The 15161-nt window shown below is 36.6% G+C and overlaps 1 protein-coding gene across 2 annotated transcripts in view; it reads left to right on the top strand.

The window, feature by feature from the left end:
• PLEKHB2 (pleckstrin homology domain containing B2) overlaps positions 1-15161 on the top strand; it is a 49614-nt gene that overhangs the window by 21430 nt on the left and 13023 nt on the right. The window contains exons 5-6 of one of the 2 annotated variants that reach the window (XM_082690357.1): positions 8422-8461; positions 9971-10060. In XM_082690357.1, coding sequence (XP_082546483.1) covers positions 8422-8461; positions 9971-10060 — 130 coding nt within the window. The remainder of the gene's footprint in view (positions 1-8421; positions 8462-9970; positions 10061-15161) is intronic. The other variant, XM_082690358.1, reaches the window with a different exon arrangement.

The following is a 15161-nucleotide window of genomic DNA, read 5'->3' as shown; positions in this document are numbered from 1 at the left end:
AGTGGCAGAGGGTGAGGGAGAGGCAGTCTTCCTGCTGAGCAGGGAGCCTGATGCAGGGCTTGATCCCCTGACCCTGAGATTATGACTTGAGCCAAAGGCAGATGCTTAACCAACTGAGCCACCCAGGTACCCCCCATATCACTTTTTTAATGCTCCTGTAGTAAATTACCCTGACAGTGGCTCAAACAATACAAATTTATGATTGCATTTCGGAAGGTCAGGAGTCCAACACTGGGTCTTAAGTGTCGGCAGGCTCTAGGAGAGAATCTGTTTGCTTGTCTTTTAAGCTTCTGGAGATTTCCTCGTTTCTTGGCTTCTGGGCCATGCCTTCTCTTGTGGTCATCTTTTTGGTTCTCTGCAGGTAGGGAAGGGTTTATGCTTTTAAGAACTTAATGAATAGTTTGTGCCAACGTGGATAATCCAGGGTAATCTCCTCATTTCAAGGTCCTTAACCTTAATTACAGCTGTAGAGTCCCTTTTGCCCTGTGAGGTAACATTCGCAGCTTTTCAGGATTAGGATGTATACATCATTCTGCCTACCATACTTGCCAAGATTTTAGAGGCTAGTAGACTAGACTCAGGATTTGAAACTTTGTCTCCAGAGACCTGTGTTCTTAACTGCTCTGTTCTGCTGTACATTGAGGCATTGAGGTGTCACATGGGATTTTTTTTTTTTTTAATGTAGTGGCAAAAATATCTGGAATTATCAGTAATTGGACCAATGATGTTTATGATCTCAGTAAATGTGAACTGGTTAAATTCCCCTTAAAAAGAATAAGATTCGTGATTGGGTAAAAAATATAAAGTCTAACTATATAGTCTGTTAACAAGAATTTGAAATAAAATGACTCAGGAAGGTAAAAAAGTAAATAGAAGATTGTTTCAGGAGAGTGGCTGCCACAAACTGGGTGCCTTAAAACAATAGAGGTATTCTCTCACAGTTCTGGAAGCTAGGAGTCTGAGCTTGGCGTGTCAGCAGAGCCATGCTCCCTCTGAGACTCCTGAGAAGAATTCTTCCTTACCACTTCCTAGTTTAGGTCGTGGCTGGTGATCCTTGGCATTCTTTGGATTGCCATTGGATCAGTCCAATCTCTGCCTCTGTTGTAACAAGGCATTCTCCCTGTGTGTCTGTGTCCAGATGTTCTCTTATAAGGACACTAACTGTAGTAGAGTAAGTATCCATCTACGTTAATTCAGTATGACCTCATCTTGAGTCCATCTGTAAAGACTGACCTTCCTTCCTTCCTTTTTCTTTTTTCAGATTCATTTATTTATGATTTATTTATTTGACAGAAAGTGCGTGTGCACACGTGCCTGGGAAGAGGAGAGGGAGAGGTTTTTTTTTTTTTTTTTTTTTTAGGGACAAATGAACATTTATTTGGTATTAAAGAATTGCAGTTGAGGGAGCACAGATCCAGGTAAATCCCCAAGCAGTGTTCCCACTTAGAGAGTGTTCATAGAGTTAAAGCAAAAGGTTTTTTTTTATTTCAATTTAGTTAACATATATTGTATTCTTAGTTTCAGGAAGAGAATTTAGTGATTGATCACTTACATATAACATCCAGTGCTCATTACATCAAGTGCCCTGCTTAATGCCCATCATGCAACCCCCACCCCCTCTAACAACCTTCCAGTAACCCTCAGTTTGTTTCCTCGAGTTAAGAGTTTCTTATGATTCCTTCCTTCTCTGTGTTCATATTTATTTGTCCTTCCCTTCCCCTGCATTCCTCTCAAACTCCACACATGAGTGAAGTCATATGGTATTTACCTTTCTCTGACTGACCTGTTTTGCCTTGCATAATACACTCTAGCTGGGGGAGAGAGTGTCTTAAGCAGACTCCGTGCTGAGCATGGAGCCCTATGTGGAATTTGATCTCATGATCCTGAGACTAACAGCTGAATACTCAACTAACTACACAATCCAGGCACCCCAAGACCTTATTTCTAAACAAGTCAAAAGTACTAGAGATTAGGACTTCAGCTTATTTTTTGGCAGGGGACAGAATTCAACCTATAACTGAGACCTTTGAGTAAAAATGGTAAAATGAAGGGGAAACGTTTTAGCGGTAACAGACAAAGAAGTTCAGCTTCAAGCACCAACTATAAAGAGTGATGGCCAAAGAAAGAAATTTTTGTTGAAAGAAAGATTTTGTTGAGATGTTTCATTGTTTTTACCTCCAGCTACCAGAAGTAGTAGCAGGAGGAGTTAATTTAAGTCTTGCAAAGTTTCAGTAATACTCTGCAGTCTGGAAGGATGTTGATTAAAAGAGTAAGCTTTTTGGGAAAGCTAAGGAAAAACCCTTGAGGATATGATATCCCTGGTACCCCAGTGGAGAGTGGAAAGCTTACTTATCATTCCAGGGCTTACTTATCATTCCAGCCCTGGAAGATTTCAAAGCTCACAGTAGTAGGATAATTCTTTGGCTGATGAAGTGAGCCCTGGCATGAGACATTCAAAAGAATATGCTCAGAAGAGTGTAGAGGCCAGATTTTTCAGAAAGGACTTACTCGGTGTCACAAGAAATTTTCTTCTCTCCCACCATTGTTTGCTCTGATTACAGAAAATCAGTTGAGGGTAATACCTATTTATCACACTGTTACTGGGGTGGAGTGAGGTGGGGTTACCAATAGACAAAGTAGGAGGGTGTCAAGAAGAAATAACACATACTATATGAGAGCAAATAGAAGTTTTAGGTATCAGTTCCCATGTTAAACATGAGTAAGGTGCAAAAAAGTGGTGTGGCAAATATACTGTAAAGGAAAAATAAAAAGGAAAATGTAAGCCTCAGAAAAAGCTCCTCATCTATAGGAAAATAAAACCCACAAAACAATTGAATTTTCCAAGAATACTTTCCTGGCTACCATATTTAAAATTATAAACCCCCCTTACATCATACACATATACACATATACTTACAACCTAACTAGCTATTTGTTTATCCTGTTTGTCTCTTTTTATTAGAATATAAACTGCCTGAGAGAGGGAATTTATGTTTCTTCTGTGCCTTTTTGCATCTGAGTAGCCAAGAAGGTCTGTCATGGGGCATATCTCCCATTCATTTTATAATCTTAAGGGGTGCAAATCTCCCTTCCCTGGGGTACAAGCCCAACTAAAAAATGAATCATTGGCATGAAGGAAAGACTTGGGAATACTCTCAGGGAAAGTTGGGTGAAAAGATTAAACAATTTAGAGAAAAGATCAGAATTATGTTAGAAAGACTTAAAGAGTTTATCAGGAAGATTATTGATGTCTGGAAAGTACAGAACCCAAGAAGGTAGTTAGAAATTCAGTGCAAGAAAAACTTGCTGAAATAGTAGAACTGAATTAGACCATAAGAGACTCTCCTACCTGACAGTATTAAATCCATATACAGTATCTGAAGAATCCAATAGGATACCCTTTAGCAAAATGAATGGCAATAGTAAGCCGCTTATAAATCTCTTGAGGGAATTTTGCAACTTAACTGCATTTATTAGAAAACCAGAATGTTTGAAAATAGCTTAGCTTGAAAATAACTTCGCAAAGCTTTTAACTCAAAGAGGTAGTAAAATGACTATCCTTCTACTATAGAAATGTTTACATAAGGGTGCAAAGGTAATAAGCATGTTAACAGTAGCATAGTTTTCATGTGTGACGAATCCACAACTAACATATTCAGCAGTGACAGGCTGGAAGCTTTCCCACCAAGATCAGGAATAAGACAAGGATTACTCCACTCTTACTATTTCTGTTCTACTACACTTTGGTTTTAACCAAATTAGTTAGGCAAGGAAGGAAAATAAAAGGCATCTAAATTGGAAAGGAAGAACTAAAATTATCTCTGTTATGGATGATTTGATCTTCTATATAGAAAACCCTAAAGAGGGATGCCTGTGTGACTCAGTCAGTTAAGCATCTGCTTTCGGCTCAGGTCATGATCCCAGGGTCCTGAGATTGAGTCCCACATCAGGTTCCTTGTTCAGCGGGGAGCCTGCTTCTCCCTCTACCTGCTGTTCCCTCTGCTTGTGCTCATGCTTTCTCTCTCTCTGGCAAATAAATAAAATCTTAAAGACTCCACCAAAAAATTGTTAGACCTAATAATTGAGTTCAGTAAAATTCTAGGATATAAACCCATCATACAAACATCAGTTGCACTTCTTTATACTATCTGAAACTATCTGAAAGGAACTATCTGAAAAAGAAAATCTTATTTGTAATAGCACTAAAAATAATAAAATGCTTAAGAATGAACTAAACGAAGGAGATGAAAGATCTGTATGCTGAAAATTACAAGACATTGATGAAAGAAATTGAAGATGACACAGACAAATGGAAAGATATCCTGTGTTCATGGATTGGAAGAATTAATATCTTAGAATGTTCTTATTACCCAAAACCATCTGTAAATTCATTGTAGTTACTATCAGTTTCATTGACATTTTTCAAGTACAAATAACAATCCTAAAATTCAAGGGGAACCACAAAAGACTTTGAATAGCCAAAGAAGGAACAAATCTGGACACATCATAATTCCTTATTTCAGACTTTATTACAGAACTATAGTAATCAAAACAATGTGGTATTGGCATAAACATAGACACATAGACCAATGGAATAGAGCCCAGAAATAAACGCATATATATATAGTCAATAACATATGTTTTTTAAAGTTTATTTATTATTTATTTAAGTAATTTCTACACTTAGTGAGTGTGTGGCTCAAACTCATGACTCTGAGATCAAGAGTCCTGTGTTCTTCTGACTGAGCCAGTCAGCTGTATGGTCAATAATTTTTGATGGGGGAACAAAGAATGCTCAATGGGGAAAGGACAGTTTTTCTTCAGTAAATGGTGCTGGGAGGACCGGATAATCCTATGTAAAAGAATGAAATGGGAATGCTGTCATAGACCACTCACACAGGTTAATTCAAAATGGATTAAAAACTTAAATATAAGACCTTAAACTGTTAAATTACTAGAAGAAAAAAGGGAAAAAGATCCTTGTCTTTTTTTTTTTTAATCCTTGTAAGTTAACATATCAGTTTCAGGCATACAATACAGTGATCCAGCAATTCTGTACATTACAGGGTGTTCATTGTGATAAGTTGTACTCTTAGTCCTCTTCACCAATATAACCTGTCCCTGCCACTCACCTCCTCTCTAGCAGCCATCCATTTATTCTCCATAGTTGAGACTCTGCTTTTTGGTTTGTGTTTGTCTTTCTGTCTCTCTTTTTTCCTTTATTCATTTCTTTTGTTTCTCAAATTCCATAAATGAGTGAAATCATATGGTATTTGTCTTTCTCTGACTGCCTTATTTCGATTAGCATAATACTCTCTAGCTCCATTCATATTGTTGTAAATGGCAAGATCCCATTCTTCTTTATGGCTAAATATTATTCCATTGTATGTGTACATGTGTATATATGCGTGTGTATATACATATGAGTCTGTATACACACATACATGTATATATGCATACACATACACACATGTGTACATATATGCATACATACACACACACACACACCACTTCTTTATCCATTAATCTATTGATGGACACTTGTGCTGCTGTTTGACCACTGTAAATAATGCTGCAGTAAACATAGGGGTGCATGTATCTCTTCAAATTAGTGTTTTCATATTCTTTGGGTAAGTATTCAGTAGTACAATTGCTGGATCATAGGGTAGTTCCATTTTTAGTTTTTTGAGGAACTTCCATACTGTTTACTGAGATCATTTGCATTTCCACCTACAGTGCAAGGAAGGTTCCTTTTACTCCACATCTTTGTTAACACTTGTTTGATGTGTTGTTGATTTTAGTTATTCTGACAGGTGTGAGGTGATATCTCATTTCTCATTGTAGTTTTGATTTGCATTTCTGTGATGAAGAGTGATGTTGAACATCTTTTCATGTGTCTGTTGGCCATCTGGATTTCTCCTTGGAGAAATGTTTGTTCGTGTCTTCTTCCCTATTTTAATTGGATTATTTGCTTTTTGGGTGTTGAGTTTTATTAAGTTCTTTATATATTTTGGATACTAACCTTTAACAGATATGCCATTTGCAAATATCTTCTCCCATTCAGTAGGTTGCCTTTTAGTTTTGTTGGTTGTTTCCTTTGTTGTGGGGAAGCTTTTTACTTTGATGTAGTCCCAATTGTTTATTTTTACTTTTGTTTCCCCTGCCTCAGGAGATATATCAAGAAAGAAGTTGCTGTGGCTGATGTCAGAGAAATTACTGCTTGTGTTCTAGGATTTTTTGGTTTTAGGTCTCATGTTTAGGTCCTTAATCCATTTTGAGTTTATTTTTGTTTATGGTGTAAGAAAATGGTAGTTTTGGGGAAAAAACTCTTTAACATTAGTCTTGGCAGTGATTTTTTGTTGTTTGTTTTTAGATAGAACACCAAAAGCACAAACAGCAAAGGCAAAAGTAAACACATGGGACCACATCAAATTCTAAAGCTTCTGCACAGCAAAGAAACAATCAGAAAAATGAAAAGGCATCCTATGGAATGGGAGGAAAAAATATATTTTTAGTATTTTATATATCAGTGACAGAGTATGGGTGGTAGGGAAGTTCAGAGGGAGAGGGAGAACCAGACTCCCCGCTGAGCAGGGAGCCTGACGGGGCTCAGCCCTAGGACCCTGAGATCATTATGTGAGCTGACTGAGCCACCCAGTCAGTGGCTGGGTGACTGAGCCACCTAGTCAGGAGAAAATATTTGTAAACCTTCTACATCATAAGGGCTTAGTATCCAAAATATATAAGGAGATTGTATAGCTTCATAGCAGAAAAACCCTACAGTTTTATTTTAAAATGGGCAAAGGACTTGAATAGATATTTTTCCAAATATATACAAATGGCCAAAAGGAAAAGATGCTCAGCATCACTAATCACCAGGGATGCAGATCAAAATCATAATGAGATTACCTCACACCTCCTAGAATGGCTATTAACAAAAGGACAAAAGATAAGCATTGGTGAAGATGTAGAGATAAGGGAATCTGGTGTATTGTTGGCAGGAATGTAAATTGGTACAAGCCACTATGGATATGTTATGGTGATTCCTCAAAAAACTAAATGTAGAACCACCATTTAATCTAGCAGTCCATCTTTGGATATGTCTTGAAGGAAACAAAATCATTATCTTGAAGAGATATTTGCACCCACATGTTCAATGCAGCATTATTCACAGTATCCAAAACATGAAACAACCTAAGCAGTTGTTGATGGGTGAAAGGACAAAGAAAATGTGACACACACACACACAGACACAGAATTCAGTCATGAAAAAAAAGGAAATCCTCACCCCCCCTTTTTTTGTTTTAAATATTTTATTTATTTATTTGACAGAGAGAGATGATAAGTAGGCAGAGAGGCAGGTAGAGAGAGGAAGGGAAGCAGGCTCCCTGCTGAGCAGAGAGCCTGATGCGGGCCTCGATTCCAGGACCCTGAGATCATGACCTGAGCTGAAGGCAGAAGCTTTAACCCACTGAGCCACCCAGGCACCTTGAAATCCTCCCTTTTGCAACATCTTGGGTGGACCTTGAGGGCATTTTGCTAAGTGAAGTAAGTCAAACAGAGAAATATTTTATGTTCTCACTTACTGGTAGAATCTTAAAAAGTCAGATTCCTAGAAATAGATAGTGGAATGAATGGTCAGGGGATATTAGATGTTGGTTGAAGGGTACAAACTTTCAACTATGTGATGAATAAGTTTTGGGCATCTAATTATATAGTATGGTGATTATAAAAAATACTTTATTATATACTTGAACAAGTTATAAAGTAGATTTAAAATGTTATCACCAGAAAAAATAGAAAAGCAACTATGTGAGGGAGTGAAGGTGTTAATCTTAACTGTGGTAATCATTTATATATATATATATATATATATGTATATATATATATATATATATAATTTTGTGGTAATCATTTTGATATATATATATATACACACACAAATATATATATATTCAGATCATCACATTATTTATATACCTTTTATATACCTTAAACTTACATGACATGTGCCAGTTTCTCAAGCAGGCATTATTTTCAATCACAGAAAACCTGACAATCTAAATCTCACATCATGGAACATTATGTAGCCATTAAAAAACAAATGTACATCTGTGTGTGACATGAATTGATAAAGCAAATTGCAGTATAGTAAGCATGGTGCATTTTTATATTTACTAAAGAGTAAAGCAAAAACTGTGTAGTAATAGGACATGCTTTAAATATATAGTATATGTACCATAGATAAATATTTTTTGCATATTATGTATTTCTTGTGCATGTTTGAAATGCTTTGATTGAGTGGGGTCTTGGGGTAAGGACTGAAGACCTATTCTTGAAACAAGCTTTTCCAGAAATTTTTATGCCTTGAAATAGATGTTGGATTGCTTTGAATAAAACATCCATTTTTCTTTTCTTCAGGGCCTGGAAATTTACACTCCAGGATTCCAGAACAAATACAGTAAGTTGCTAATGGCAGTCACCAGTAACATTTTCACCTAGTTTGCTGTAACAAATGGGAGGGTAGGGGGTTAGGAAAGGGGAATGGAGATGGGTGTCTTGGCCATCCAGCAATGGCTGAGTAGACATAGCTGGGTGGGGCACCTTTCACTGATAATGAGAGCAAGCTAGATTTTGTCAAACCTTTTAAGCAGGAAGGGCCCCTCTTAATATAGGCAGCACTGGTTCCAGTGTTACCTTCCAGAAACGTCTGTATCTCAGAAAATTTTGCAACACTTTGAGTTCTGTAATTTACAGGTATGGCTCAAAAGGACAACAGAGTCCCTTCTAGGCATAACATCTCAGCCTTGTAAAACAAGCATTTTTGGGACTTGGACTTAATTCCAGTTCTGCTTCTGAGGTTGCTGAAACAGTTAAACCCCATTTATAGGTATTCATAATGCCATGCTTGTTTCTGTCAGAGAATCAAGGCAACAACTTTGCACTCAACATCTGTCCTCAGCACTTTTATTCTTTAGACAGGATTTTATTTTTTCTTTTATCTCTTTAGGAAGAAAAGAAGAAGGTAGATGAAACTTTTATTTTTTATTTTTTTATTTTTATTTATTTATTTATTTATTTTTTAAAAGATTTTATTTATTTATTTGACAGAGAGAAATCACAAGTAGATGGAGAGGCAGGCAGAGAGAGAGGAAGGGAAGCAGGCTCCCTGCTGAGCAGAGAGCCCGATGCGGGACTCGATCCCAGGACCCTGAGATCATGACCTGAGCCGAAGGCAGCGGCTTAACCCACTGAGCCACCCAGGCGCCCCTAGATGAAACTTTTAAAAGATAATTTGTACAGGTGGGAAAAGAAAGTAAAAAAGACTGAATATCCAAATGACTTTGTTTCCTATTCCTGTTAGTCTAAGACATTTCTTCCTCTTAAGGCTACTGTGCAACTTCAGTTAACTTTTCTTTCATAAAAATCTTCTTTTTGGCTGAAATTAGTATTAATGATCCATATAGTTGGGAGTAAGATCCTAGATGATTCTTTGTATGGAGTTTTTTTTAAATGAGAGCGTTGATTTTTCTCTTCCCTTGGGAAGTAATTTAACGGAGGATTTTTTTTTTAATGCAAAATCCAGGCTGTGTGTAGAACAACATCTGACTGCTACATTTCAGACTGTAGGATTTTTATTTAACAAAAGGGTTGTTGAGAGTGGTACAACATTTTTGAAAAGGTCTGGGTGATGTGAATCTCTCTGGTCTCTTTGGGGTGAGGGCTCTGTTCTTGTCACCTGCAGATTGGTGAAGAGGACCTCCTCCTCCCAAATTCGAAGGACACTTAGAGTGCAGGGTTGAAAGGGAATGGTAGGGAGATACTCCTGTTTACTACTTCTCACAGAACTGTTTTATTTGCTGTTCTGATTTTTAAGAATTTGCTAAGTAAAAAGGATATATACATAGAATCCCAAGAGCCTGCAGTTGCTTTGTGACAGCTCTCTTTCATTCTCTCTCTCCTCTCATAGGGTTATGTTGGTTCAGATGTCCTGTATGATGAAACAGCTGTGGCTTCTTCCCCACCTCCTTACACAGCCTATGCCGCACCAACCCTGGAGGTAGGGAGTGAATCGTGGCATTTCAGAATCCAAGTGAAGGGAAGTTGGGGGTCTCTGTGCTACTCTCCTTTTTAAGAAATAAAAAGAACCTTGAGCCACTATTAGAGAAATTAGAAATGTACTCAGCCCTTTTCTTCTTTAAACTTTTTTTAAAAAAAAACAGATTATTGTGACGCCTGGGTGGCTCAGTGGGTTAAGCCGCTGCCTTTGGCTCAGGTTATGATCCCACATCGGGCTCCTTGCTCAGCAGGGAACCTGTTTCTCTCGCTGCCTCTGCCTGCGTCTCTGCCTGCTTGTGTGTACTCTCTTGCTCTCTCTCTCTGGCAAATAAATAAAATCTTTAAAAAAAAACAAAAAAACAACGAAACAAGCCAGATTATTGTTTTCTTTCATAAAATTTACAATCTTTATATTCACATTTTGTTTTAAAGATAGACTTGAAAATGATTCATGTTAATGACAGTTTGGTAATATGATATTGATGATTTATGATTTATACTTAATGAATTAATAAATGAGAATTCAAATACTTGAATTCTTTTTTTTTTTTTTTTTTTTTTTTTTTTTTTTTTTATTTTTTTTTTTAAAGATTTTATTTATTTATTTGACAGAGAGAAATCACAAGTAGTCGGAGAGGCAGGCAGAGAGAGAGAGAGAGAGGGAAGCAGGCTCCCTGCTGAGCAGAGAGCCCGATGCGGGACTCGATCCCAGGACCCTGAGACCATGACCTGAGCCGAAGGCAGCGGCTTAACCCACTGAGCCACCCAGGCGCCCTTGAATTCTTTTTATAATCAGGAAAAAAAGCTTCTTTTATTTTGAAAAAACAAAACCTTAAAAAAAAAAAAAATCACATAACAAATACTTGGGAGTATCTCCTAGATAGAAGTGCCAAGTATTCATTGCTACATATAGAAGTCTCTGTTTGTGGGAGGTACTTCTGTTTTGTTTTGTTTAACTTTTAATTTTGAATAATTATAGATTTATAGGAAGTTGCAAAAATAATATGTAGAGATCTCATGAATTCTTCACCCAGGTCCCCTCTAGTTGTTACATGTTAGATAAAATCAAAACCAGGAATTTAAAATTGGCACAGTGTTTATTATGCCTGGTTTTGTGTCATTTTATTGTATATATAGATTTGTGTAATCAGATCCTCAATCATCATATGATGCTGTTCACAAAATCTTCCTTCTACACTCTTACATAGTCACATCTTCCTTCCTCTTTCCTAACTCCTGTTAGCCACTGATTGGTTCTCTGCTTATATAATTTTGTCGTTTCTGCAGTGTTACATAAATTGAGTCATTCAGCACGTGATCTTTTTTTTTTTTTTTTTTTTTTTTGTATTTTTCACTTAGTACAGTGCCCCTGAGAGCCATCCAGATTGTTGCACGTGTACCCTGTTAACTATTGAGGGGCATTGTGCTCACTTTGGCAGCACATATACTAAAAATGTATTGAGGGGCATTTATCTGTTGGGGTTGTTTCAGAGTTCTGTTACCAATAACCCCCCGTGAAGACTCATCATTTACAGGTTTTTGTACAAACATAACGTTTTATTTCTCTGGAAAAAAGTGCTCCAAAGGGGAATTGCTTGATCTGTTGTATGGTAAATATATGGTTAGTTTTTTAGAAAGCTAGCAAACTACTTTCCAGAATGATTCTACCATTTAACTGACAAGTAATCCAGTTTCTCTGCATCCTTCCCAGCGTAAGTGTTGTCATTGTTTTTTTTTTTTAATTTTAGCCATTCTAATAGGTGTATAGTGATATTTCATTCTGATCTTAATTTGTGTTTCCCTAATAGTTGGTAATGTTGCCATTTTTTATGTTCTTATTTGGCATCATATATTCTGTTCAGTAAAATGTCACCTCATGTCTTTAACTTGCTCAATAGCATGTAGACATCTTAACAGTACCTTTCACAATTTTAATTTTCATGCAGTCCCAATTTCTCAATTTTTATGGTTCATGGTTTTGTTGTCATGTTTGACATTTTACCAGACCAGGTTTTCTAAGGTTTTCTCATATACTATTTTCTGAAAGTTTTATAGTCCCAGGATTTCCACTTAAGTGTTTTCCATTGTGAGTTGATTTTTTAGGTTAAGTTAAGGTTAGGTTAAGTTAAGGTTCATTTTTTTAATATGGATGTCTGATTATTGCACTATAATTTGTTGAAAAGACTTGTAGTCCTTCCTGGAATTGCTTTTGTATCTCTGTTAAAAATCAGAGATTTGTGTTTGTCTGTTTCTCAGTTCTTTGCTCAGTCCCATTGATCTAAGTGTTTTTCTTCCTCTAACACCACACAGACTTGATTACTGTAGATGTATAAAAAGTCTTGAGATTGGATAGACTGATCCTCCACTTTATTCTTCCTTTTCAGAATTCCCTTAACTGTTCTGGTTACATTCCTTTCCATATGAAGTGACTAAATCTATAGCAAAGTCTTGATAGGTTTTGATGGAAATTGTTTTGAACTTAGGTATCCAGTTTATTGGGGGAGAATTGACATCTTTATTATGTTGAGTTTTTCAATCAATGAATGCATAAAATCTCCAGTGAAACAGTCTGAGCCAGAAGATTTCTTTTTTGGGATATTTTTAATTACAAATTCTAATTTCTTAATAGTTGTGGGAATAAATACTTAATAGTGTTTTCTATTTCATATTTCATATTTGTACTTTTTGAGGAATTGGTCCTTTTCCTTAAATTGTCTAACTTATATGTGCAACTCTGTTGTTTATATTTTCTTGGTGGATTAAGTCTATTATAATGTAATGTCTCTTTTTGTTTCTGGTAATTTTGTCTGATGTCTGTTCTATCTGATATTGATATAGCCACATTTGTTACTTTTTACTGTTTGTATAGTATCTCTTCCCATCTTTTTTCTTTCAAGTTACAGATATCATTGTATTTGAAGTGAGTTTCTCATAGGCAGCGTATAATTAGGTCATTTCTACCTGTATATCTGACAAACCTCTACCTTTTAATTAGCATATTTAGACCATTTACATTTAATGTAATTTTTGATATGTTAGGGTTAAATATGTCATTTTATTTTCTGTTTTCATTTGGTTATTTTTAAAAAATTTCTCTATGTTCTTTTTCTTAAGCTTTTTGTGAGTTATTTGAACATGTTTTAAAACTGCATTTTTTAAAAAGATTTATTTATTTTAGAGAGGGGAAGAAAGTGTGTGAGTGGGGGAGGGGCAGAGGGAGAGAAGAAGTCCAAAGCAGATGCTACAGAGAGCAAAGCTGAGCAAAGCTGGGGCTTGATTGCATGACCCTGACATCATGACCTGCGCCCAAACCAAGAGTTGGATGCTTACTTAACCAACTGAGCCACCCATATGCCTCAAAAATTGCATTTTGATTTATCTGTAATGTTTCTTGATTGTCTCTCTTTGTATTTTTTTTAGTGGTTTCTCTAGTTATTGTGTTATTCATAAATATATATTTTTCAAAGTTAAGTGTTCACATTTCCTTTATATATGAGGACCACATTAGATGGTATTAGAAATTTTGCTTCAGCTGTCAGACTTGTTAGAAATGTCAAGATGTGAAGATATACTTCTGTTCTGACTATATTTTATCTCTTGATATTTCAAGATTCCATTTTTTAATTGTTTACTTTTTGTTTAGTGAACTTCCTTTTGCCATTCCTTAGGACAGATTAGCTGGCAACAAATTCTTAGTTTTCCTTCATCTGAGAATGTCTTGATTTCTTCTCATTTCTGAAGGATATTTTCACTAGTATAGAATTCTGAGTTGTTATGTCTTTGAACATTTGACAGGTGTGTGGTGTTTCCTTTGGCCTTCATGGTTTCTGAGGACACATCTGCTGTCATTTAAATTTTTTGTTTCCCCCATGTATGTAGTGCATTGTTTATTTCTAGCTTCTTTCTTTGTCCTTAGATTTTTAAAAAAGGATTTTATTTATTTGAGAGAGAGTGAGAGAGAGAGCATGAGAGAGGGGGATCAGAGGGAGAAGCAGACTCCCTACTGAGCAGGTACCTGGATGTGGGACTCGATCCAGGGACTCCAGGATAATGACCTGGGCCGAAGGCAGTTGCTTAACCTACTGAGCCACCCAGGCACCTATCTTTGTCCTTAGTTTTGAGAAGTTTGATTATAATGTGTTTTGGTATGGATTTTGGGGGGGGGGGGTTATTTTGTTTGGTTCAGTTTATTGAATATATAGGTTTATGGTTCTTGCTAAATTTGGGAAAATTTAGGCCATCATTTCTGGAATATTTTTTTAGTCCCATCCCCTCTCTCTTTTGAAACTGTTGACATGGATGTTAGATCCCATATGTCTCAGATTCTTTCATTTTCTTTTCATCAATCTATTTTCTCTCCAGTTTATACTCCTGCTTACTGATTGTTTTTCTCTGTCATCTCTATTGTGTTGTTAAGCTTATTCATTGTATTTTTTAAGATAATTTTTTCTAAAATTTTTATTTTTTAAATCTTGAAAATACATGAATATGTGTATAAATCTTTGTGTTGTTTTTCCTGAGATTTTCTGTTTCTGTGGAGACTTTTTTTTTTTTAAAGATTTTATTTATTTATTTGACAGAGACACAGTGAGAGAGGGAACACAGGCAGGGGGGAAGGGCAGAGGGAGAAGCAGGCTCCTGGATGTTCAGGGAGCCTGATGTGGGGTTTGATCACAGGACCCTGGGATCATGACCTGAGCCAAAGGCAACCAGCCACTTAACAGCTGAGCCATGCAGGCGCCCCTGTGGAGACTTTTAAAAAATGTTTTTCAGGGACGCCTGGGTGGCTCAGTTGGTTAAGCAGCTGCCTTCAGCTCAGGTCATGATCCCAGCGTCCTGGGATTGAGTCCCACATTGGGCTCCTTGCTTGGCAGGGAGCCTGCTTCTCCCTCTGACCCTGCCTGCCACTCTGTCTGCCTGTGCTTGCTCTCATTCTCTCTCTCTCTGACAAATAAATAAAATAAATAAAATCTTAAAAAAAAAAATGTTTTTCAGACATGTTCATAATTGCTTCTTGAAATATTTTTATGATAGCTGCTTTAAAAATCTTTCTGGAGGGGCACCTGGGTAGCTCGGTCACCACCTTGTCAGGAGGGTTGGGA

Source organism: Mustela nivalis, assembly GCF_964662115.1.
Source record: "Mustela nivalis genome assembly, chromosome: 11".
Taxonomy (NCBI): domain Eukaryota; kingdom Metazoa; phylum Chordata; class Mammalia; order Carnivora; family Mustelidae; genus Mustela; species Mustela nivalis.
Note: the sequence above shows the minus strand (reverse complement) of the source record. Positions and strands in the feature narration are given on the sequence as shown.